Source organism: Cyprinodon variegatus, unplaced genomic scaffold, assembly GCF_000732505.1.
Source record: "Cyprinodon variegatus isolate N-32 unplaced genomic scaffold, C_variegatus-1.0 Scaffold1249, whole genome shotgun sequence".
Taxonomy (NCBI): domain Eukaryota; kingdom Metazoa; phylum Chordata; class Actinopteri; order Cyprinodontiformes; family Cyprinodontidae; genus Cyprinodon; species Cyprinodon variegatus.
In genome coordinates this window covers 76,221-90,602 of record NW_015151702.1, presented here as the reverse complement: position 1 = coordinate 90,602, position 14,382 = coordinate 76,221, and the positions used below count along the sequence as shown (strand labels likewise).

General features: G+C 37.0%; 2 protein-coding genes across 2 annotated transcripts in view; both read left to right on the top strand.

The window, feature by feature from the left end:
• cfap161 (cilia and flagella associated protein 161) overlaps positions 1-2,950 on the top strand; it is a 10,458-nt gene extending 7,508 nt beyond the window's left edge. The window contains exons 5-8 of the mRNA XM_015401693.1: positions 483-518; positions 608-730; positions 828-901; positions 2,699-2,950. Of these exons, the coding sequence (XP_015257179.1) occupies positions 483-518; positions 608-730; positions 828-901; positions 2,699-2,867 (402 nt within the window). The 3' untranslated portion in view covers positions 2,868-2,950. The remainder of the gene's footprint in view (positions 1-482; positions 519-607; positions 731-827; positions 902-2,698) is intronic.
• Positions 2,951-6,574: 3,624 nt separating this feature from the next.
• The window catches only part of LOC107102390 (high-affinity choline transporter 1-like), a gene marked incomplete at its 3' end in the record, with an annotated part of 14,149 nt that continues 6,341 nt past the window's right edge, over positions 6,575-14,382 (top strand). Inside the window, exon 1 of the mRNA XM_015401678.1 lies at positions 6,575-6,653. Within this exon, the coding sequence (XP_015257164.1) occupies positions 6,595-6,653 (59 nt within the window). The remainder of the gene's footprint in view (positions 6,654-14,382) is intronic.

Here is a 14,382-nt window from a genome sequence, read left to right as displayed (position 1 = left end):
TATCTCACAGTGTTGGTTCCTAATAAACGCTTAAATGATTAAAGCAAAATGCCATGCCTTAAATACTACTCTGATTTTAGCAAATACATTTTTATGCTTATCTATTTAGAAGAAAGGGTGTTATGTGAATGGAGTCTTTTTAATAATTGACACCTAAGGTCAAGTTAACCTTGAGTTTACCTGGAAAGGGTTGAAGTCACACCTCGACGCATTTATTATGCAGTCAGTAATGTATTGGTGGGAATGTCTGCCTGACAAATTATTGTTGTGTTTTGTAGCATAGCACAAACTCTTTATAATGTGAGTTAACTTACCTACTATATAGGCACTTGTACATAACAGCTTAACTTTGAAACAATGGTCCAGTAAGCTTTGTATTGCCTTAATGAGGATGTTAGCTTACCTTAACACAATCTTTAATCTTTCACTTTACTACTGTTTTTTTTTTTGTTGTTGTTGTTTCTGTTAATGTTTTGCCTCAGCTTTACTTGACCAGTGATCTACAAGGTTTCCAAAAGGTATGTCAATCTTTATTACACAATGTTCACTGAAAATCCATGAGGCAAAAAAACATCTGCTGCAATAAATACTGTGTTTTTATTTGAAGTATGCAAAGAAGTCTGGCTTCCAAGAAGTGTATCTGGATGACAGCACAAGCTTCCTGTCATGGTGGAAGATAGTGCACTTTGACCCCCAAGAAAGACTTGAATATGAGGGTCAGCCAGTTCCTGTGGGTTATTAACTGCTTTCTTATGTTAGATAAATGTACCTCTTAAGGCTGCCTGTAAAATATTAGATTAACTGTATCTGCCATGCTTGTTTTACAGGCTAACGAGAAGGTGCTGATCATACACTGCAAGACGAACCAAGCCCTTGCTGTTCTGGGGGATCAGCTTCTGTGGTATTTTTCTAACCTTTATTATAAACTCCAACTAAAGATTGTTTAGTTATTTTAAGGACTGTGATTTTACAGTGCATTGTTATTTCTACAAATAATATTTCAACTAAAGTAGCACCATTTTACACACACACACATAAAAAAGAAAGATTCCAGACTTTGAGCTCTTTTGCGTCCTATGACAGTCAGTGCGCTCAGCCCAACTCCAATGGCCTCTATGGCGACATCTAGAGGGCATGCAGTAGAAAACAGCGAAGTTAAACTATTTACATATTTTTATTAGTAGAGGGTATTAAAAATGTGATAAATAAAGCATTTATTATTCTGGCCTACGGTGAAGAATCTTGACCTTGAAAATTATGGCTCCAAACTTAAGTCACCTTTATAAATTCTCAAGATAATGATAAAATGACCTTTTACTTGTCTGTTATATTATACCCATCTCCACACGCTGATCGACAAAAGGGTTCCTAACGACTTTGGCCCCGTCCACACGAAGTCAAAACGAACACGAAACGCTGATATTTTCCAAAACGTTTGCCGTAAAGACGGAGACGTAAAATAAATGTGATCGTCCACACGAATGCATGAAAACGCTGCAAAATGTATGCCAGGCCTGTAAGTGGCGCTGTGGTGCCAAAGCAAAAATAAGCGACGAAATGTTGGGCATGGCACTAATATTTATACATGGTTGCCCTGCGGGTCCATTTTCGTGGTTAAGTCAAATTCAGGTGCTGAACTATGTCGTCGATATTGCTCTGTTCTTCCTGGAGATATTCCAGAAGAAGAAGATTCTGTTGTAAGCCCGACAGCAGGGTGAGTAGCATTAGCAGCAACGGCGCCATTGTTGTTGTGATATGTCGCGCATGCGTGTTTAGAGGTGACGCTATGACGCATGCGTGTAAAAAAAAATATGCGGTTAGAGCGTAAAGATGGAAACGCGAAAACGGCGTTTCGAAATCTTCCCACTCTGAAGGCTGAATAAAAAAAAAGATTGTTTACAGACCCCCTGAAAAATTTGTGCGTTTAGGCCAGGGTTCGTCTTCGTGTGGACGGGGCCTTTGATGTGTGAGCTGTCAGACCAATCAGTACCAAACCAGTCAATCCTGGGCCAAGCCATTCCAGTGGTTATCTGTATGACTGGCCAGTTTTTAAAGCCCCCTGAAAGTGCAGCTGATGAGGCCAATGTGAAATATGCAGGCTCAATGCACACCGGAGAGAGCCATTAAAGCATCCTCTTATCTTGGGACATCATTTTTTGTAAATAGTTTAACTGAGTTGTTTTCTAGTTTTGCTGAGTAAACTAGAAAACAAAGCCTTCAATAGTATACACCAAGTCTCAAGCCCTTTGGGGTCACTGTGATCGTGCTAGTGCAACAAAAGATTGATTTATTTTAAAGCTTTTACACACCTAACCCTGAACCATTAAAACAAAAACAATAAATGTTTAAGAAACTTTCAGGAGCAGAAATTTGGTTTGGATTTTAAATTCTGTGATGTTCTTAAACAAGCCAATAATGTTATTGCGTAAGCTTTGGTACAGAGGAACTATGATTTTACAAATGCTGTCATACTGTAATGGTGTTCTCTGAAATTACTGATAGGTAAATACAGAATGTGATTTATATAAGGGTGTTTTACTGTGATTCCAGCAATTCCCAATAGGCAGTTTCTTTCAAAGATGGGTTCAGAGGAAATTTGTTCCACTGCCTTTGTTTAAAAGCTAGCTTTTATGAAGAGATTGGCCCTTGTGTGGCTTTTATGTTGCACCCAACGGTAAAAAACTTTTTTTTCTTACAGGACTGCTCATGGGAAAGAATATGAAGTGACAACTCACACATTCCTTGACTCCCACAAAGCTGAACAGGACGCCAATCACTGGATCATGTGCACTTCTGATCCTGCAGGGGATGGACTTGTATTACTGCGGAGCTTCCAACCATTAGCTAAAGACCAGCAGCTCACCTAGACATATCCAGGCTTTCCATTTACTACCTCCAATTATTAATGTACCAAACACCATTGAAAATACCTGACATTTTCACAATAAAAGATATCTGTTCTTACTAGATTATGGCTTTTATTCTATTCACAAGGAGCTTCTTCGCTGCTTTATATTTACTTTGACAGGGTTATATGATACATCCAAAAACAAACCATCACTATTAAACAGAATCTGGATTAGAAAAAAAATACTAAAAAGCTAAAAGTGGTCCGCAATCCTATTTTCAGGTAAAAATAGGTGCCCCCCTCGGGTTATTGGTGTCTCAAGCACCTGGTCACTACCGTGCAGTGGTTTAAGCTACACAGAGGTGGAAAGAGAATAAAAAAAAAATGTACTAAAAGTAAATTTTACTGGATACCAGTAAAGCTACCAGATAAAATGTTACTGAGATAAAAGGGAAAAAGCTCTTTTTTTGTGACCAGAAGAAAGTCCCTCTTGTTAATTTCATCAAGAAAAATAGGAGATATTCATCTTAAACTGTTTAGAATTAAAGCTCCGGTATAAAGGAAATTGCATCACACAAATAAGACATGTCGCTATTTTAATATAGCGCTGATTCACATCATGTCATCAGTAGGCAGTTGACGTGTGACATAAATCTTCTGGAGGCATTTACCATGTATAATAAATATATATATATATATATATATTTATTTATTTATTTTTTGAGTTTTTGCGGCACTAGTGGCTCACTTTTTTGACAGTAGGCTGTCATTAAAGGGGGTATGAGAGAGGGGGAGAGACATGCTGCAAAGGACCACAGCTCGGATTCGTACCCGGGTCGGACGCCTCAAGGACTAAGGCCTCCGTACATGGGTGGTGCATGCCAACTGCTGCTCCACCTGCACACCCATAACAAATATTTCTAATCATTTCTGATTTATTAGATTTTTACATAGGACACACTCTTAAACCATAACCAGATTCTGTCCAACAACTGAAACCAACATGCACTAATCAGTTATGCACCTGGTTAGTGATAAGGATGCTTTCTTTAAGCGGCTTTCATGCAGCAAAAACTGTCCTTATAGAAAATGAGCAGTTCCTGATTCACTGTCAAAGAAAATGAGCATGGTTTTTTATTAAAATAAGAAGCATGTTTTTTCTCACCTCTTCTGAATAGGTTTAATGTTGGGTTTTTAAATGCTGTTTAAATGTTGGCTCACTCAGATTTGTGCTTCCAGTCAGGCTTATTTCCAAAGCTGTTTAGTATTCGCAATCCGCAAAACACAATAAAATTTGTGGAGTTTTGGATTAGTAATCAGGGCATAGACATTGGAATCCAGAGGTTCTGAGTTTGAGCCCCACTGCCACAGACTGCCACTCTGGGTCCCCGAGCAAAAACCCTTAACCCCACAATGCTCCCTGTGCAAGCACCATGGCAGCCCACTCTTCCCCAAGGGCAGGCTCGGACTGGGAATGATTTTCGGCCCTGGCATTTTTTCATCCACACCTGCCCCCTTATGGACCACAGTCAAAACCATGCGTCTCAAATGTGAAACACAAGCCTGAGTGTTGTAATAACACCAACATAAAACAATACATATTGAGGCAGACAGGCAGTTCTTCAAGAATGAAAACATGAAAGCTCAGCGGTGTGTAAGCATTCACTGCAAGTCTAGGTGGCATCTGGGCAATGAAATGGAATAATGTAAACACCATGGTTCCATCAGTCAACAGACCGAAATCAACGAAACCAGCAGTACTGATACTACTACTATGAACAGTAGTAGTGGTGATGTGGTGAATTGTGAACCTTGACACACAGCCCTCGCAGTCAATTGAATGCCTTCCAAATCCTTCACACTAGGTTACAAGCATCACATGACTCTTGCATCTTGCATTGAAATACGTTTACAGTGATATTTCACACTCTCCATCAAGAAAAAAGCAAAACATGATGAGCACGGACACACAGTTTTTATTATACCATTTTTATAGAAGAATATAACTATAAAAAGTGTCAACATAGCACAATAGACCCCACATTTTAGTGCAAATGAGCCGAACCTACTTCAGCAAACCCACTTAAGCAAAACCTGTGACCCCAAGTCAACATGTCACGGTGGGCAAAATTGAAAACCAAACGGCCTACCATGACGCCGTCTTGATCGCGGGACTTTTTGCAAATTGCACTTTATTCCAGATTCTACTTTAATCCACACGTTTTAACACACCTGGACAGCACTGCTAGTAAGCAATGGATTATGTTTGCATTGCTCATTCACATTAGAATGATTAGTCTTTAGATGCAAAACTCCATCATGCACCGCAATATATTTTTGCATTATATTCAAACAAAAAATTTGTTTCATAGTTTGGTTTAAAGACAGCATTTTAGTTTTTTGCAAGGATTTTACAGTTTGAAGAAATAGAAAATTACACCATATGCCAACCATCACAAGGATGTGCATGACAAGGAAGGCTATATACTGCATGCATCATTTAGGTAGTTAACATTGTATTACTTCCTGAGCTCCTTGATTTTTTTTTACTGTCACAAGTGGGTGTTTCGGCCGGAGAGTAAGTTTAAGGACCGGTATAATTAAAGGAGGGCCGGACTTCGCACACTGAAATTAGGACAGTCCCACCAGAGATTACCAGTCTGAGCCTGCCCAAGGGGATGGGTTAAATGCAGAGAATTAATTTCGTTGCTCCGTACATGTGACAGTGTAATGACAATAAAACAGCTGTAAAAAAAACTGAAATAAAAAAAATGTATTCGACAAGCCAGCTTTACATATAGCTCCCCTCATGTCTGATCCATCAACCACCATCAAAAGTTGACGTGCAGCAATCCTCACAGGATTAATGCTTTCATCATTATGATTGCTAAATTATGATTTCTCATGCCTACTTTTTTTTTTTCTCACTGCTTGGTGCCAGAGGCATGTCGCGTCACTTGTGTGGAAGGAACATTGGCTTGTTGAGGCAAGGCCCTATTCGAATAATAATAAAAAAAAACATCTTACACCTTCTTTAATTTTCTTAATTTTTTTATTTCAATGTTAAAACCATACGGAAGAATGGAAGCGTATTACTGTCACTTCAGAAAATACATTTTTGCTAAATATATTGTATAAATGTGATAATTATATTGTATAAACGTGATAGTATATTATATAAACATGATAATATAATTAGCAAATATTTATTTTCTCAATTAATAAAACTGGACTCATGACACTTTGATTTTGGCTCTTCTAGATTTGATTTAGAACAGACTTTGTCCTTTTTTCTCAATTTCTGTAGAGTAAAACCATTAGATCACTAGATTAATAGATCTGTATGAATTATTACCCATGCTTCTGTCGCATATTTGTATGGCATTAAAAAGAGTACCAGCACTTTTTTTTTCACTTAAAGCATTGATCTGATAGATGACAAAGGGAAGCAGTCCATCATGCTGCATTTCAACAAAGTTGTTAGGAATTACAACACTGACAGGAAATGTTTGTCGCAGTTGTAATTTGCTGACGCAGTCCTGTGAATGAAGGGTCACAAACGATACATGAAAGATAAGGCAGGAGACAACAAGCACTGCAAAGTGTATTCATTCCAAACCAATTTCCTTATATTGCCTAAGTCTAAACAAGCCAAAACTTGTTCACTTAAAACTTACATTAGACCTATTTAAAGCTTATTCGCTACAAGGTATAGGCACTCAATACTTGATCTGTTCTGCTTTTGCATGAATTATAAGTGGTGGAGCGTCGCTGTTATTTTTATGAGAATCAGAGGGGCACAAAGGTAGGGATCCATAGACTATGAGATTAAATCTGATTCTTAAAAGAAAACATTTGCAAAGCAGTTTCTAAACTTGGAATTGATATATTTTTTGTATTGAGTAATCTACTGCTACAGTATATTCACATGTTGTAAGTACATGCAGGGCACAAATGAGAAACGATTTGGAAATGCAATTTTCAGTTAATAAACAATGTGATAAAAGAAAAGAAAATCTAAAACACTGTTGGGATTGCATTAACATGTAAATGGGTAGTTGGGTTTTTGGCAGAAATTTTACTCCATACAAGGTAAAGGTAATTTTAACCTACTAAGCAATTAAAAGTCCTTGATAAAAGGCTATACTTGTACAATCCTTTTACCATATTTTAATATGTTATATTGTTTCATTCCCACAATTTCCTATTTGATGCTTTCATATTTTGAGATCTTTTATTTTTTATGTCCTGTCATGATGGGTTTGAGTGATCGACCCCACATGCAGAAAACACACTCAGAGAGCTAGTAAAATTATCAGGTTTATTGGTGAGGGTTACAATGTATAGAGAGAGAGATAGATTTGGGGGTTCTCGGTGATCCTTGGTGATCCTTGGGTCCTGTTTGTGGCGAATTTGTCCAGAGGTTACAGTACTCGTTAGAGTTGGGTCCAGAGGAGCATAGATTCTGTTTTCCATAAAGTCTTGTTTATTTTCTTTAAAATATAATCTTCTGTTACGACATCCTCTGTTGGTTCTACTTTTCAAGCACTACAAAAAGCCATTACCTGATTTTTTGCTGTTAGATTGCAGTTTCTTTAGCTACCTGTGAAAGTTAGGAGTTTTTAATCATCTACTCTAAACCAATCTTGTCTGCAGCTATTTTCCAACCCCCTAAATGCCCTCTTTTTATATCCTTTTCATTCTCCTGAACATCCTTTGGTGAATGACTTTTTTAGCCTCACTGATCTGTCTTCAGCTTCAAGAAATGAGATGCTGTGTTACTTAATCACATCATCGGTCTTTTAAAAAACCTTTAAAACAAACACTCCTGTTGAGCAAGGGCATAACATTAACCCTCCGACCGCTGCATGAATGAACTTTTGTCTCTCTCTGAGCGAGGGAAAACCTTGCTCAGAGAGAGACAAAAGTTAATTCATGGAGACAAAAGTTTTCCTTCCAAGGGAGAAGAAGGACCAGGCTTATCCAGTGAATCAGGAGGGTTTCCTAACAGAGAACATAAAAAGAGACTAAGGCAAAGCTTAGGCTCAGAGAGACTAAGGCAAGAATTAGACTTAGCTAATCTCAGGAGGCTACAGTACCCAATACTGCCAAACACGTCGAGGTGGTGACAGTCCGTAGCTCTTATATTCCTCTGGTAATGACCCAACAAGCCGCAGTTGAGGAGGAAAACCCCGGAAGTTGCCCTCCAAGCCAGAACTGAAGGTGGAAACAAAACACAAAAAAACAAACCCCACAAACAGAAACCTAACATGTCCAAATCTCGTCTTTTCTTTCCTTTCTGCTACATTTTTCAGGTTTCTTCTGTTGCCATATTAACCTAGACAACATATTTCTTCAACCCCTTCTGCCACTCCTGCCCACTTCTGCCTTTCTTTCTTTAGCTTTTGAAAGATGATTCACCTTTCCAGTTTACCCTAACGATACTGCCCATTAACATTCCCACTAAGCGCTGTCAGACTTTCAGTCATTACACAGTCATGGTTATATTGTGACAAACCCCCGTTGACTGTCAGGAGTTAAAAAGGACTGTTATCGTAAATGTGAAATAGATTGCTGTCGAACTGGTGCGTCAAAACCTGCTACAAGGTGAGTTCACGTAAAGATTTACAAAATACAGCTAAGAAAGAATGTTTATCCAGGTTTTATATAGTTAAACTATAAAACTTCTTTATATTTACACACATATGTATATNATATATATATATATATATATATATATATATATATATATATATATATATATATATATATATATATATATATATATAAACTTCGAAATGTTTCTCCATAGGGAGGAACATTTAGGAGACGAACTCTGTCATATTTAAAAATAAATAGAGAAATAAAAAAATGCTCAATATAAAAGCATACATAAGCATATAGTTAATTGCCCCCAAAATATGCATTATGAGGCAGAAATGCATACAGAAATGTAAAAACCACAGGCAGAGATAAATAGTGTTGAAGAATTAAAGAGGGTAAAAAATACAAAGGAACAATAAAGCAGATAAAAAAAATTATATCACGGACAGAAATTAATTCTTAAATGAATAAGTAATAAATAAATAAAGTTGAAGATTATAACAGACAATAAATAAATAACGTAATTATTACAAAGGCGAATAAATAAAGAAGCTTATTAGGAGAGATATATACATTTATGTCTCACTTTATTATTTAATTTCTACCTACATTTATTTGTTTATTGTATTTTTGTGGGGAATTAATTGCTTATGCTTGCTTTTTTACTGAGCATTTATTTATTTCTGTATTTATTTTTAGATATGGCAGAGTTGGTCCTCCATATGTCTCCACACAGCGGTATATGAAATTGAAATACACTATAGGGTGCTGAACGCAGCCAGTTATACAGGTTGAAGTACATACCCAGAAGTAAGAAAGAGAGGATATCTTGTCGCCTGCTACTTTTCTGCAGTTACTGAGAGGTGAGTTTAATACTGATCACTTAAATACCCGGGTGGATTATTGCTGGTGGTTTTTTTTCTCTTTTTTAATGGGAATTGGTTGTACTCGCTGTAATTTCATGCTAAGAATCACAAACTGGGTTTAATTAGATTATCTGACATTTTATGCTTTTTTACACCCTATAGTGGGGTTTGGGTGATGTTGTTCAAAGGAAACTATTTAACTTTTTTTTTTTCTACAGATATTTACTTTGGTTCTGCATTGTACTCAGAGAGCAACTCGTGTGGGAGCCCCTCCCTAACCAGCCTATACGAGCAATATTCACACGGGCACCAAACACGATTTCAAATATATATATATATGCATATTTTATTTGTCATTATATTAATTAAGATCTCCGGGTTATGCTATGAGGCTGAACTCCATAAAACCTCCTGTTGAAATGGCATTTCAAAATCATTAAATGATAATGCAGATTATGTAAGACAATGGATATATGAACAGAGCAATTTGGCTTTTTTTGGGATAGATCTGCCTTGCCTCTTGTTGAATAAGAAGCCTATGCAAAGAAGAATCAAAACATTGCTCTGTGCACAAATCACTTGGAGCACAAAGAATGTAATAGGAAAAAGCAGGATATGCATGAACTCAGTGTAATTATTCTTGGTTATTTTTTATTTGGTATATAATAACCAGGTCACCATTGTGGAAATGTGAAATTCTGTGCTGTGGTTTAAAACTTAATTGTGGGACAGGTGTACTGACCTTATCTTGATCAGGTCAAAGTTCCCATTGACCGAGATGTTACAATCTTTTGTGGAATGTAAACTTGCATAACACTTTACCGAAGCGACCCAAAGTATTTCAGCCGCATTTCTGCAGGTGTGGGAGTTCTTCTGTACTAAAAGCTTCAGAAGGGTTTTGTTTGTTAAGGATCCATGATGCTGTTGGTTCCTCTCTCTTCCTTGAAGCCTTGTTAAAATAAATAGAAAAAAGAACTGTTTTTCTTTTTTGTTTTTTCTATATCAAGAAATAATGACAACCATATGGCTAAACCAACACAGACTGTTAGGTAGGAGCAAGGACCAGGAAGTCATATGCCTCCTAGCTTCAGTGCAGTTTGCAAAGATCCTCCTGACATCCCTAGCTAGGATCTATCCAGTTGCCAGCAATCCTTTGTGTTACAGGACGTACAGCCAGCCTATCCCTCAGAGTTTAACAAAATTACATTATTTTGTGACATATAATGTCTGTGACTCATGAAAATATCCTCACCTTTTTGTGTTTTGGGTTTTATAGAGGAGAGCTTCATCTGTTCTTTAAATTTGTGTAACTTTTGTTTTTGTTTACCAGAATTCAGTCTCCAGACCTGCAATACTATAAAAACCCTATAGGCCTTCATCCCCTAACAGTTTTTTTTTCTCCTTTCTTTAGGAATTTCTGTCAGTGTTAAATTTCAGTACCACAAAAAGTTAAAGTAAAGTTAATCCATATGAATAATTTATTTTAGAGGGTAAAACAGGCCTACGCAACGACCTAAATATTCTTGGTATCATTTTAAATACATATGGTGCTGTCACACCTTGACGATTTAGCCAGCTTATGCTGACGTCCCAGTATCTTCTAAAACGCTGAACCTTCTATGTGTTTTTTCAATTTTGGGTGTATACATAGAGTATTCAAAATAAGTCCGGAATTTATGTCCGACGACAGCCTAACTTATGCATAGAGCAATAGAGATTCAGCGTCATGTCTGCTATGAAGTTAGTTGGTTGTGGTCATGGGCGTGAATGCAGGCATATCCATCTTGGTGACCTTCACACTCACCCTATGATGGGGATGATACAGGTTGGATAAGCTAGACACCATTCCTTATGAGTAACTTACACTTAACGTATGTCAGTGATCAAATAACATACCTGCAACTTATGGCCCACATATGAGAATATGTTGGCATATGTCAAGAAATTTTGAGCTCAAAATTTTTTGACATATTTGCTGTATGTCGACTTTTGCCAGCGCACTTTAGCATGCTCATAACTAATCCAACATATGGCAGCTTTTTTAAAATATTTTTCGTACATTGGCATACACTGGCTAAATTGTTAAGGTGTGACAGTGCCATAAAGGACTAAAATATGAAACTCATTACATTTTAGGAAGCAGTAGAATGAAAGTTAACTTGGATGCTACTTCAACTCTATTCCTTTTTCTTCTCTTCTTCTATCTGACATCTTTGTAGCATCATATATTGCTGTCTCTGCGCCACCGGTTGCAACATAAGAACACAACGGTGGTCATCGAAGCTTAATTGAAGATGTCAATCCTGGTAAAGATATCATCCTGGTGGGACATGATTAAGCCTCAAAATAATACAAAAATCATGGAACAATTGAACATATTATTAAACAGTGAAGACTCCCATGGAAACTAAAGATATTAACTTATAAGAAGCCCTGCAGCGACATTAACCTGACCACATAGTTCATTAATCCCCCCTTAGTTCATTTTTTTTAAGAGTGTATTTTTCGGCCAAGTTGCTGAGTTAACTGCACTCCTGCAGTTCAGTGTGACAGAGTGCAAGCGAAGGACCTAATTTATTTCAGGGTTTCAAATTAAAGCTGTCACAGTGTATTAACACTCATCTGCATTCTCAGTGCTTTTTTCAGTACTACCTTGGGCTCAGCAGGAAAGTCACAAACTTCAATCAGGCAGTTGTTGTGAACAGCATTCAACTTTGCTTACATAGTGCAAAACACCACAGGATGTTGTCACAGTCCCACTGATGTGCAAGAAAAAAAGAGATTTTCTTTGAGATTCCAACAGTTAAACTAACATTTTTTACTCCTAATGATGTCCCAAGGACCAGCCTTCTGAGAGTGAGGGCCTGAGCATTAACCCCTTAATGCTTGTATTTATACCCAGCTGTGTTCTTGCTGTAAATCCGATGTTAGATTAAGTTGAGGTAATTAATTTTAACATTCCACCTATAATTAGCATACATTTAGGTATGAAGCTAATTAGCAAAACTAGGCATCTTGGGAACAACGTGACAATTTTCAGTATAAGTATGTTAATTTAGCAATGCTATTTTGCTCATACAAAACCTGCTATTTTGTCAAAACATTCGTTTTTTGAACAAGCATACAGTATTTTATTTTTTAACTATAGCAATTCTACTTGACCTAATTCTTGGAAAATCAACTCGCTACACAGTGGAGCGTGTCATATTCACTACCTGTTTTGACTACTGACCTACATCAGTTGCCCAGTTGATTTTCCCCCCTCTGTTGGGCACTCTGACCAAAACAAACATGGGCCGAGGGAATTAGAAAGATGCAACTGGCAATTTTAATTGATCTTCTTCATAATAACCACCCAGTTGCCGGTCGTGGCCTGTGTAACTGTAATTTACATAGATTATTTTATAAATAGTATTTTATTAGTCTTTGTAGAATTGTATATAGGCCTAACTTGCAGCAGTCCCATTCGAGCCTAATGGCAATCTTTAGATTAACTTGTTTGACAGCTCTGTGCTGCCGTTGCGCAAAAGACGTCTGCCTCAACAAATCCAAACCCACTCCTTTGCAATGATGAACAGCAATTTCATATGCAAGGCAAACATAAAGATTGAGATTTTTAGTTCATAGGTGATATAGGACACATATAGATTTCCATTATTTATACTATTTCTGTCAGTAAATCACTGTAATTATTACACACTGCACCTTTAGGTTCCCTCCTATATATCCTAAAGATATGCCCCTTTAGACTTTATCTGATGCTCCCTATGTCTAAGATTGCAGTTGCATTTGCCTCCAGGCCAGAGCATGTCCATAAAATGTAAGAGAAATACAAAGTTCAGCTTACGTCTAACAGAATATAAATAACGTTTCTGACATCTATCCCTAACAATCCTGTAAATGTTTACTATAACAAAAGTATAACAAAAGTAGAATGGGAGGCAGATCTTTTAGTTGTCATGCTCCTCCTCTGTGGAACACCCTGTCTACACGGCCAAAAACGGAAATCTAAGTGAGTAATTTTTTCTTAAAATGAGTAAATTTTTTCTCGAATTGAGGATGAAAGTGAGACACTTTGCCACTGGAACAAAACAATTTACATTTGAAATAAGCAAAAACTATTGCATTGTCTTATTTCAAGTTCATATTATATAATTAGCTTATTTTAAGATTTTTTTTAGATTTTCCTCTCCAGTAACCCCAAGCATGTAGATGTTTTCTTCTAAGGTTTCTGTTTTTCTCTATACTGTAAAAGCTTGCTTGTCTAGAGTCTATTTTTTGGAGGATTTTACCTTAATATTTGTTTGAAAAAGTGCTTACTATTACCATAGACATTTTATACGTAGATGCCTCATTGGACGCTGGCTGAAGTACCTGGAGTCAAGTGCCATCTTGGGTCAGACCACATTTCAGACAGCCTTGGATCTCATTTTAATCTTGTTAGAGATCTCCGACTGATCTTTAATATAAGATGAGAAAAATTAATCTCTTAAGTGTCACGTCACAACCACTTAAAAGACATATATACAGGTCCTTCTCAAAATATAAGCGTGATTAAGTTAATTATATTCCATAGTGTAATGACAAAACTTGAACATTCATATATTTTAGATTCATTGCACACTAACAGAAATATTGCAGGTCTTTTTTTGGCATACAGCTCATGAAAACCCCAAATTACTATCTCACATAATTAGCATATTTCATCCAGTCAATAAAAGAAAAGTGTTCTTAATACAAAAAAGTCAACCTTCAAATAATTATGCAGATGTATGCACTCAATACTTGGTCAGGAATCCTTTTGATGAAATGACTGCTTCCAGAGTGTTAGGTCTTGCGTCTCTCAACTTTCTCTTCACAATTTCCCACAGATTCTCTACGGGGTTCAGGTCAGGAGAGTTGGCAGGCCAGTTGAGCACAATGATACCATGGTCAGTAAACCATTTACCAGTGGGTTTGGCACTGTGAGCAGGTGCCAGGTCAGGCTGAAAAATGTAATCTCCATAAAGTTTTTCAGCAGATGGAAGCAAGTGCTCCAAAATCTCCTGATTATATATATATATA